At 38.1% G+C, this 12160-nt stretch overlaps 2 protein-coding genes across 4 annotated transcripts; both read left to right on the plus strand.

Moving 5' to 3' along the window:
- Nucleotides 1-37: 37 nt before the first annotated feature.
- On the plus strand, nucleotides 38-5438 carry LOC128216456 (uncharacterized). 3 transcript variants are annotated; one of them, XM_052923026.1, is made up of 5 exons: nucleotides 38-95; nucleotides 1997-2269; nucleotides 3534-3714; nucleotides 3990-4207; nucleotides 4500-5438. In XM_052923026.1, exons 2-5 carry the CDS (start codon nucleotides 2011-2013, stop codon nucleotides 5201-5203), a joined length of 1362 nt encoding a protein of 453 aa, XP_052778986.1. In that variant the 5' UTR covers nucleotides 38-95; nucleotides 1997-2010; the 3' UTR covers nucleotides 5204-5438. The 3 variants fall into 3 exon arrangements, with proteins under 3 accessions (XP_052778986.1, XP_052778985.1, XP_052778984.1); XM_052923025.1 differs by having other exon boundaries at nucleotides 84-223; XM_052923024.1 differs by lacking the exon at nucleotides 38-95 and adding an exon at nucleotides 233-816.
- A 3227-nt stretch (nucleotides 5439-8665) lies between these two features.
- LOC128216629 (uncharacterized) lies at nucleotides 8666-11850 on the plus strand. Its single transcript, XM_052923244.1, has 4 exons — nucleotides 8666-8920; nucleotides 9601-9790; nucleotides 10119-10339; nucleotides 11126-11850. Exons 1-4 carry the CDS (start codon nucleotides 8668-8670, stop codon nucleotides 11740-11742), a joined length of 1281 nt encoding a protein of 426 aa, XP_052779204.1. The 5' UTR covers nucleotides 8666-8667; the 3' UTR covers nucleotides 11743-11850.
- The last annotated feature ends 310 nt before the right edge of the window (nucleotides 11851-12160 follow it).

The following is a 12160-nucleotide window of genomic DNA, read 5'->3' on the forward strand; positions in this document are numbered from 1 at the left end:
AAATAAGGGAAACAATTACTAACTGTAGATTGCCATCATAATATTTACATTTTATTGACGTAGCCTCAGGTGGCTGAAATATTTCGAAATCAAAGGTTTTTATATTTTTGTATTATTTTATAAACGGAACTCAGCTGACAAACGTGTTACAAAATATGGAGCTTTAGGTTGCTTTTGTTTTGTTTTTGTTTATAAACGGAACTAAAGACTAATTAACAGACAGGTAGGTAAATACATGATTTTCTTTAAAGTATCAACGGGGATACAGCTTAGCTAACCGCCTTTTCACGTAGGCCAGAATATCATATTAGGGCCTTACATGAATCTGACGGAAGGCTAAATTAACTCGATCAAACCATTCCACATGTGCACCGGATAATTCACCATTTGTGTCAGAAAATGACGTTTACAATTATACATGATGATCACGGACATATAAACTGTATGTCTGTATAGGTCCGTGTAATTATAAACACTTTTTGGAGATTCTAGACCAGTCTGCGTTCCAAGCTTAAGTCTAAGAGTGCAACGAACATTTTCCACCATCATGCCGTACCGAATATTGAGGCCGATCTACAATCATGAATATAAGTACTAGAAATCGGATTCCAAAAACACAACCCCAAATCATCGAATAATGTAATATTTAAATGCGCCAATATGTCGAACGTAACAGTGGCACCAGCATGACGTCAGCCCACATCGCTGGAAAGAACATACATACGAATACATTTTAAAGACTGTCGCATGATATGTCGCCGATATGCATGCTGTATATGATAAGAATGGCATGGAGAACACTGCCCTCAACAACAGGTACCCAAGTGGCTGGACAATGTAGAGCTATCGCTAGTTAGATCATTTTTATATGTGTAGCTATGTTTACAATTTCACGGTAAGTAAATACTTGTATACGTTGCAAAATGTTTAAAAGTACAGTGTAAATTCTATATACAGTAGGTTAAAAAATTGTTGCCGATGATTTTGGTGTTCTTCTTTATCCAATGTACCAGTATGTTAGGGTTGACTGTTATTCATTGACCTGTAAAACATTGTCACGCTTGTACCTCCGATGTTTGCCATAATGCCCCGGGCTTCTTTAAAATCAATTTTCATTATAGAAATATAGTGTTACTTCGTCAATCCATATATTTATATATACATCATCGCGGCAGTATACTGGAAACACTCGGCGTATTATCAATACACTGAGATGAATCAATGCTATTTCATAAGTATACGCCTCGGCCATGTACATATATAGCCATCGTACAGTATAAACAAATGTTTGGATACATATTTTATGGCAGCAAACGACTATGTAAATAATAATGTCCAGGGGCTATGATTACGAATAGTCTCAAGTCCAAACTCAGACTCAGAAAAGCATTTTTATAAAGGAATAAAAAATCATATTTTCCATTTCATTGTTAACAATAGTAAAACATTCAAATAGTAAGGCATTTCAGCAAATTTTACCATCAATGCTCTGATTGAAGGGAAATTACAATGACATGAAGTTTTGCCATATTGAGTCTTTCAAGAGTCTGAACTCAGACTTGAGACTGTTGTAATCACTGCCCCTGGAATCGAATTTATATCGGTCAATATTTGCATTCGACAGCAGTAACAATAGGTAGACTATTAATTACCCCGAGAATTAAGTTTTCGCTTTTAAAAGCTCTGAACTACCTGTGTACCTGCGAAAGGTAATATCCTACGGTTGGCTGTTTCGAGTAGTTGGACTTCAGAAATTGAAATAAAGTTTGTTCTTTAGTTCTTCGTCATCTCGGAAACTGGCCTTTTTATATTGATTTCGTAATGAGGACTCCTGCGCGTTAACGCGGGGTTTGGACGCAAAACAGTATTGTGTTAATCCTTAAAAATGGATATTCGTCCACCACAGAAAAGTGTAATATGCTATAAGTTGAGTGTTTTAGGTTATGTGTATGTGCATATAAGCATCATATTTGTTTGCGTGTTTGTCTATTTCCAGTTACAGTGTCGTAAATGGGGGGAGCTTCTTCTAGCAGCAAGCGTGGGGGTGGCGGTAGAACGGGGAAGCCCGGGGTGCCTGGACAACTAGCGGCCCCTGTAGGCCTGCCCCCACAGCCCCCCTACCACGGCCATCCGGTCCTCTACCACCACGTTGTCATTAATGCAACCATCGACATCAACGCGCGGCTCAGCTTTATGGCACCGGATGTGAGCATCGCGTGCACCAACGTGGAGCAGTACTACCCGCAGCTGGCAGCCATGTACGAGCAAGGTGTGTAGCATTTTTGCAGGTTTACGTATACGAAACGTTTTAACTCTACATACTTCGCTGTCATTTACGAACAAATATAGTGTTGTAGTTGCAACACAAGATTGACATATTTACATGTATCCTGTTTAACAGATGGTATACATAGGATGTTAACTTTAATATTGTGATATCATTTTCTGTTGACATTTAAAGGCCTAGTTTAAGCCTTCTATAAGTGACCCCCCCCCCCAAAACAAAACAAAACAACAACAAAAAAAAACAACAACAACAAACAACAACAAAACAAACAAACATCAAAACAACAACAAACAAACAAAAACGTGTATTTGTACACAACCTCTGTTAATTGATCTTAATCTAATTGCCTAATTGTCTTATCAGATCTCCAATCTGAGTATCCTGCTGTGCAGTTTGGGATATTTTAAGATAGAAATGGACCCTAAATGGCCCTGAGCTAATACACGAATACACAGGAAATTGGCCCCTACTGTGACACCAGTGTAATAAGCAGGATATGCACAGCATGGGATTATCATGCCAAACATTCCTTAAACTAGGCCTTTAAGAGTAGAAATCATGTAAATCAATACCAATCCAAAAGGATATTGACTACGTATAATATCGAATCGAGGGCATCAGAATAAATAATTGTCATATTTTGATCCAGACAATGAATTGAGGAGTATTTATTAATCTACTCGAATTCGCGTTATTGTAAACATGGCGTAAACAAGAGATGCTCTTAATCAATGTTGATGTGCGATTAGTAGGCGAATCTGATTGGCCAATTATGTCGTTTTAACGCGACATGTAAACCATTTTAGCGAGTTATCAAGTCGTTAAAACAATACATCTAAGTCGTGAAACGAGATACCGAAGTCATTTGAACGAGTTACTAAGTTACTACGTTTTAATGATACGTAAGTCGATTTAACGAGATACAAAAATCGTTTTAATGAGCTACTTAGACGTTTAAACGAGATAAGAAATAACACGTATGTCCCCTCCATGCCACCGTATTAAACTTTTGGATATATATCTGATTATAGTCTATCATCATGTTTTTATACGCACTCGGTTCAAACGTTATTTTAGTCTATTCCGAAGTCTGATAAAATATCAATTTTATCGCGTTCATAATGTTGGGGTTTGGCAAGATCTAAATGTGATTCAGTGTCTAAACGATTGTATTTTCATTCCATTAAAAACTCGCGAAATTACCACTGCAATAACAACAGTGTTATCACGTTCATGCCCACTTTAGGTTACCGGATGTTGGTGTTTGTGTCACATCCGGGTTCCACACGGTCGTACGGCCTGGGACAGGCGCAGTCCGTTGTCAAGTTCCAGGGCATCTTCCGGCGGCTGTTTTCGGAGGAGGAGGGGCGGCAATGGGAGCTGCGGGTGGAAAAGTCATCCTTCCTTAACCAGACTTTCCTCAATTGGTAGCATTTACCTATTGATATACAATACTTTTCACTACTACTGACGCATGAAGTCTCCGTGTTCTTTACTTCTAACTCAGTAATTGGATTTCATTGCATGCTGCCGATTGGTATTAAAATATGTAGAGCATTTGGGTTCACCATCATAATAATCGTTTAACCGTTGGTTTAGGTATGCATACTATTCAATGCGTTCCTAAGAACATTTTGGCCACCTTAAATGTTTGTCTATTTTTACTTTAAAAGAACTCAATATTTCGTTCATGTTTGACTAGGTCCGGCTCCATGCTTTTGACAGCTCGTCGCACAACCGGAAGTGCTACTGACAGTAGCCAAATCTTCCAGACGCTTGAGAGGATCACGGAAGCCGGTGGGCGGCTGGTGAGCGTGGAGTTGACGGGCATGGCCGGACAGCAGCTTGAGATGCAGCGGCAGCTCATGTCGAGACAGGCGAACAGACAGTTATGGAACACCGGAACTATGCCCGTCATGCGTAAGAACGGGAAATCGACCTTATCAAAAAAAATAATTTATAATTGAGTAAAAATGACGAATGCTCTATGGACGCTTGCCAGCAACAGCACATTATGTTAAAGTTGTCATTTTCTATCAATCCTTTCTATATTAGTATAATAATATTTATCAAATATCCTGTATTTTTAAGTGTCTAGTACTGATCAATTAGTTCATGCTCAGCAACAGATCATTGTAAGAAACTGTTTATGGAAGAATATGCATCCAGCTAAGATTTAATATCAGGTAGTATGACATTCTTTCTCTTTTAGAGGTTGCAGTTGATGTGTTCTACGAGGTGCCGCGGTCAGGCGGCGGTGGTGAGCGGTACATGTACCAGGTCGTGCCGTGCCCTATGACGTCCCAGATGACCATGAGCGGTATGCAACACCGTTGGGTCTCCACCATCCCCTGGGAGACTGTCATGAGCCAATACCTCGGCTCGGGCTGGAAGCTCGTGGAGATATTCGAGGATTATTCAACGTCCATGAACTACAACAACCAACAAATGTTTTCTACGAATATTTCGATGCAAAAGAACTGTCTGTGGATATTTGAGAAGCCGGCCTCTCGGCGCGACGACCCCACGCCTTTGTACGAGAGCACAATGGTGGAACATTGGTGTACTGTTAGCATGGAAGTGCATGCGATGGGGTTCGGCGGGGCGTCCACGAATGTCGCTACGAACTGGGAACCAATGCTTGACCACTACGGACGTTCTGGGTGGCAGGTGGTTCGCATTATGGACACACCGGATACGAGAATCCAGGGCATGTTCAACCCGACCATCCACCAGAGGCAACTGATATTTTTTCAGAGACTGAAGGAGGGATTCACGGAGAATGGTTGCGGCGCTACTTCCGGTTTTCCCCGTGGCGCGCCACCATCTTATGGCGAAGTTGGAGCCGCCCCACCCCTTCCTTTCAATGCACCCGCTGTTCCCGGGAGTAATGAATTGTATTCCGAAAAACATTAGTTACCTCCTTTTTTCATTTGTGTTGTAAATCTCTACTTGGTTATTTGTCACTCACAAATTCTGTACTTCGAATTCCTCATTTAACATATATCATCTTTTCTTTTATTGGTATATTTTTATACTTTTTTATTTATCTGCATCAGATCTCCTTTATTGTAAATGTTATGCCTTATATTTGAAGCAATAGACAGACCAATTCATTATATTACTATTTAGAAATAAAATGCATTTCTTATTTGTTGGTTATCCATGAATTACCCTACCTTTGCAAAGTCACTTGTGATAATTGGCATAATTCTTTTTTAATTTTTATTCTATTATCTTTGTAAAAGATTATTACAAAGATAATATTTATTTTTTTGCCAATTATCACAAGTTAGAGTTACCACATCATATTCTTACTAAAAATTGATAAAAACAAAACAAAAAAAACGGTGCCCCTGTGGCATATATACATGGTCAGTGACTTTAAACATTAAATATTCTACCACGAATACCAAGTATGTATATCTTAAACCAAAGTTCTCCCCTTACAATATGCTCAATAAATGTTCACAATAATATTTTCTTTTGAGAATAAAATGAGTTATATGTCCATGCAAGACAGAATCTTGTCTGTGGTTCCGATTTTAGCTCTTTGTGCCGTGCTTTTTTGTCCAGTAAGCGTGGAGATTAGCGCACTCACTTCTCATAAATGCGACCGGTTCGATTGCCAAGCCGGACAAGTTGGATTTCTTCGGGGTTTCCGATCCCCCCCCCCCCCCACATCACAAGACCACACTCTCGCTAAACATCGTGCCAACGAAAGTGACTTAGTTCTAAATAAATGAATGAATGAATGTACACGCTACTAAGCAATTGCGCATACATGGAAACTACTTTCATTTCGTGACATTTCATAAAGCATTGTGAATAAAACTACTACAATCAGGTAATAGTTTTAAAAAAAGAAGTTTAAATAATACTCTGATTTTTTTTCGATGTTACACTTTTTGTGATACAGGGTGAACCTTTTTCTCCGTCACTATTCATAATTTAAAAAAAAATGTATTACAGATTGTACCTTACAATTAGAGATATACATGGGTTACTTGTTATTTTTACTACTGATACAGTGAGCCTACATAATTCGTTAAATTCTGTCAACTAAGAAATTCCTGCAAAAGGGGTCTAAAAGTAATATTGTTAAAACATGCATTTTTAAAGAACAAGAAAATATGGTAATTTAACCTGTTTTGTAGATTAGGAAATATTGATGGTTTTACATTATTATGGGTACTATCTCATCATAGTGGTTATCGAGTCATATAGGCATGCATTAATTTGCTATCTCTGTATATAGTTATCTAAAGTTTGATGTTTAAACCTAACTGACACTATTTGAATAAATTCACCAACATAGCAACGTTTCTTACCCAACTATATTATAATATCTTTATAACGAAAGAATATCCAATATCCTTTGGAGATGGAATAAGCGTTCCTGCCTTCAAAGGCAGAAACGTTGAAGACTCAAAAAATAAAGAGGAATTTCACTGATTAACATTCTCTAAAAATATACTGACATATATCATTAAGTAGACTTACACTGAAGCAGTAGTAATGGAAGGCTCATAGAAGATCAGTTTGTCTTTCAAAGGGGAAAGCCGACGATCGCTTGTACATACATGTATATTCTACATTCAATTATTGCCAAATCTCTTGCTTCAAAAAAGCCACATACAACTGTGTTGCCAAGTATCACGGCTGCGAAACAGTGGCTCTAGCAATACATATAACAATTTTTATCAAGTAAACTTTATTAATACAGAATTTAGCGTTCGGAATTTGCCGATATTTCTCATCAAAACGTGCATTATTATACAGCGTAATTGACTCAGCCTCCACCCTTTGGCTCCAGCTCCCTGGCTTTTGGCTAAATATGCTTATTCCGGTAAACAGGCTGTCATTTTTCTTCCCCACAAAATAAAAGCACTGGATAATACTGTTTTTATCTTAAATGTTAGCTTCTTGAGTGAAATTCAGCTGAAAATTGGTGAAAATGTTCTACTTTCGTTTGTAAACATGCATGCGTTTGATGGGAGATTCTGTTTAATAACTCCATAAACAATATGTTTACAAAATAACCGAAATACGTGTGAATATTAAACGTATTTATATGGCACTGCATTCCCCGATTTCTCAAATAATCCCTAATAATTGTGATATTAGATAAAATAACGAGTCATACTTACGTTTTACGATGATATCCGTTCTTTTGCTCTAGCTCGAAAGTGTCATTTGCTCTTTTTTTATACACAGCTCCTAAAAGAGCTGGAGCCACTGTTCCGCAGCCATGAGTATACAATGATATACGTAATTCAGAATAGTATCAATTCGGCCTAACCAAAATAAGCGCACATTAGTTGTCACGTTTAGTTAATTCATTTTAACGAAGAAAAGAAAGAAATAATCTTTAAAAGTTTTAGCTGCTTTTTCAACAGGTTTTGATAAATTAAGATACTAGTAATAAGACTATTTATTATACTATAAACATAACGTTTTTATGTTGGGTTCTCTCGCAGATATGTTTGTGTGTAAATATATAATAATTCGTGTCTTTGCCATCATGTTTATATTTTTGTCCAAATACAATATGCCACTTTGTTCATAAACTGTCTTGTTTTTGTTGTTTCAAATTAACACTACACAATGGAAGATTCTTTTACCTAAAATTGTTTTATTTTTTTTAGACCCGTTTTACGTAAGTTTCTGTGCATCCATGGTTTTCAAGGCAAACGCAGGTGTGTCCATTTGCTTCATTAAATTATTTCAAAAATAGTCTAGGTAATATAAATTATATATTAAACGTATTGCCATTTACATAGACGAACGATTTCTATAACTAATAGTCTGAGATTTCATAATTATATAGCCGTGTAACTTTTGGCTACCGATCAATTCCATTATGTTTCCAAATGTTTGGAAATTGGATACATGTATTAAGAAAAGCAAATGCCGAGCACTACACCACAATGCTAATCACAATAACTGGCGGATGTAGGTGTTATTTTCAATAATAATTAGATTTCCTAAGTGCAAGTTTTTGTTTCCGATTGCATAAATAGAGGTAATAATTAATGATAAAAATAGATCATAAATGGTTTCGATATTGTGTTTAAATGAATACTAGTACTTTTAAATTAGATTATATGTATATGTTTATAACGAAATATGGAGTATATGTATAACTTGCGAGTTGATATAATTGAGTAAATATTACCTATGCGTTAAAGGAACTAAGGCTTGATCAAATGTCTTCACAGGATGGTTGGACATTAGAGATCACAACATGTGGTTCCCGAATATATTGTATGCTATATAAGAAAACATCTCTGTTCATCGACGCGAGATTTGGACTCTGGACCTAAGTGCACGAAACCTCATTGCAAATACTGAATTGCCATAATTTTTCAGTGACGTAGATGGGATCTGCTTCTAGCTGTAAGTCTGGAGGTGCCGGTAGAGCTGGAGAGCCTGGGTTGCCTGGGTTGTTAGCGCCCACCGGAGTACTGCCCACACGGCCTCCATACTGTAGCCACCCGGTCATCTACCGCCACATTGTAATTAAATCTACCATCAACAAAATCTCGCAGCTCAGAGTAATAGAATCAGATGTAAACATGAGCTCCAACGTGGAACAATACTACCCGCAGCTGGCGGCCATGTACGATCAAGGTGAGTAGCATTTACGAAGGACCGCGTATATACAACCTGAATATTTCTGCTTTAAGGATACCAACTACTTCCAGGTCAGTGTTCCATGCAAAAGAATTGTCCAACATCGATGTGCAATTCTTTTTAAATGTCAGATTCTCTCGGCTGACAAAAAAGTGAACACAATTTCGGACCATACCTTCTTCTTTAAGTCACTGGGCGAATTTGTGTTTATCACAACAGTATCATCATCTGTCAACTAATTCATATTTTCTGGAGAAATTGCTTGTTTATGATCAGTGAAGCCCTTTCCTTTAATATTAAAGTCCACAAGCTTGGCCTTGAATATAGAGTCAAACTCTGGCTCACTATATATGACCGCTCCACAATAGTGTTTCATGAGCCTGTACAGCCCATTCCTTATTAGGCTAATGAAAACACGCGATGGCGTTTTAACCTCATTACCGAGTTTTGTCCTTACAGAACCAAAGAACAAACGGGGTCTTCTTTTCAGTTTTTCAAACTGATTTTCCTCTCTGAGATATTCCACAAGCAAGCTGATACTTTTCGGCCGAGTCTTATGATGATATCAACATGTCAAGCAGTTGTATTGTCTTATTTCCAAAATGTGCCATTCAAAACTGGATTAAGGAAATGGCCACTACAGTAAAACATTATTGTTACTTTTATGCTCTCTTAAGGTTATCGGATGTTGGTGTTTGCCTTACATCCGGGTACCTCGCGGTGTTACGGCCTACCTGGGATCGGGAAGGCGCAGTCCGTACTCAGGTTCCACGGCATCTTCCGTCGCTTGTTTCCGGGAGAGGAGAGTCGGCAGTGGGAGCTTCGGGTGGAAAAGTCATCAATCCTAAGCCAATTTTATAACCATTGGTATATTTTTTTACTTATTTATATGTAAGATTTTTGTTTTATGGAAATTGTAGATCTGTTATTCAGTTTTACTCTAATGCTACTGACACTTTTGGCGCATATTTTCTATTTTAACCTCCAGGTTCTTTACCTCTACTTTTTAATGGCTATTTGGTATAAGCTCGACTTCACATTACAGTAAAGGTTCCCATTAACATTGTTTGTTTCACTATTACAAAGATCGTAATCGCCATTATTGCTGGTTACTATAAATGAACATCTTAACCATCTTACCTTTCTTCTGTAAGTACTTCGTATTTAACTCAATAGTTCATGCACGTTGCCCTAGCCCCGGTTCCATGTTTATGTCATCTGATCGCACAATGGGAAGTACCACGGACAACAGCAAGCTCTTCAAGACGCTTCAGCGGATATCGACGGCTGGCGGCAGGCTGGTCAACGTTGAGCTGACGGGCGAGGCCGGAAAGCAGCTGGTGATTCAGCGTCCGTTCCGGTTGGGACAGGTGGACGATTTGTATACACAGTTCTTGATGAACTCCACGAAAATGCGTAAGTACCTAAAGAAAGTAATAGGATTCTACACCTTACAAAGTCATAAACGACAAAAGTTTAATAATTGGCTTTATATGGATTTATCTCATAAACGTTTCTTTATACTTATTTCTATGCATCCTTCGTCAAAGTGCACATAACATTTATTCATAAGGTTCTGCCTGTAAACGAATATAATATTGTGTGTGAACTAGTAAATGTTAATGAAATTATTTGTACGACGGCGTAGAGGTTACCTACGTGTTATTTTTTATCTCGTTAAAAATGACTTACGTATCTCGTTTAAACGACATACTGGCTAATCAAAATCGTAACAATACCACTGGATTTCTCGACATTGTAAACATGGATGAGGCAAAAGGTGAACTACACCAATGTTTATTTGGTTATACAGGTGATTCTAAATGACCTATTATGTCGTTTTAACGAGATATGTAATTCATTTAAATGAGATATAGGACGTTTAAAAAGTAACTTAGTCGTTTTAAAAAGATACGTGTAAAGTTTCTTAATGATTTGTAACTCCGGATAAACTGAATGGAATATAGCATCAAGCAAGGTCTGACCAATATAAATTTTAACCATCCTGTTGCTCAGATGACGAATTAAGAATATACAGAGAGCAAGATTCAATCGTCAGAAAGCGAGATTTTAATGTCAGAACCCACCAGAACGCAATATGTAATTTTTGCTTCAATACCCTTCCATAACCTTTACGCCACCGTAGTTTTGTGAAGAATATTCATTCAACGTACGTCATCAGTTTAAGTTTCTTTGTTTTAGAGATTGCAGTCGACGTGTTCTACGAGTTGCCGCGGTCAGGCAGCGGTGGTCAGCGGTACATGTATCAGATCGTGCCTTGCCTCATGGAGTCCAAGCCTAGCAAAGGCCGTTGGGTCTCCAAAATCCCTTGGGAGACCGTCATGAGACAATATCTGATTACAGGCTGGAAACTCGTTGAAATATTCGAGGATTATTCATCGTCCATAAACTACAACAACCAACAAATGTTTTCTATGAAGATCACGATGCAAAAGAACTTTCTGTGGATTTTTGAGAAGGCGGTCTCCCGGCGCGACGATCCCACACCGTTATATGAGGGCACAATGGTGGAACATTGGTGTACTATCACCAGGAAAGAACATGCGATGGGGTTGGGCGGATGGTCCACGAATGTCGCGACAAACTGGGAACCATTGCTAGACCATTCCGGGCATTCCGGGTGGCAGTTGGTCCGGATCATAGACACACCGGATACGCAAATCGAGGGTATATTTCACCCGATCATCCATCAGAGGCAAATGATATTTCTTCAGAGACTTATAGGAAATCGCAGAACGCGGTTAAGCAACACATTCGGTTTACCCCGTGACGCAACGCAGTCTACTGACGAGGTGTGAGCCGCTCTCCGCTCCTTGCGTTAATGAGCTGTACTCCGTAAAACTAAGTGTAACCATCGTTTTAGTGGAATAAAAAGCTTCAGTTGACATGATAGCTAAAACTTGATAAAGAAATATACGTTTGACCATATTGCACAGTTCTGAGCCTTACATATATTTTTTGTTCTTCTTTATTTGATTGTTGTTTACTGATAAATCACAAGTTTTTCATGCCGGTGTGTCATTTGTTGTGCCTGATATTTGTACTAGAGATTCACCAATTAACAATACAAACATTAAAAAAAACATGCGTTTTGTTCCGTAAAATTACCATACCATTACAAACAAAGGACACACCATCAAATTATTTTATTGACGTACACATGTCATATGATATTAAATCTGTTGTACATAAATATAAGTGTGATGAAGGGAATAG

The sequence above is a fragment of the Mya arenaria genome, chromosome 14 (assembly GCF_026914265.1).
Source record: "Mya arenaria isolate MELC-2E11 chromosome 14, ASM2691426v1".
NCBI classification, from domain to species: domain Eukaryota; kingdom Metazoa; phylum Mollusca; class Bivalvia; order Myida; family Myidae; genus Mya; species Mya arenaria.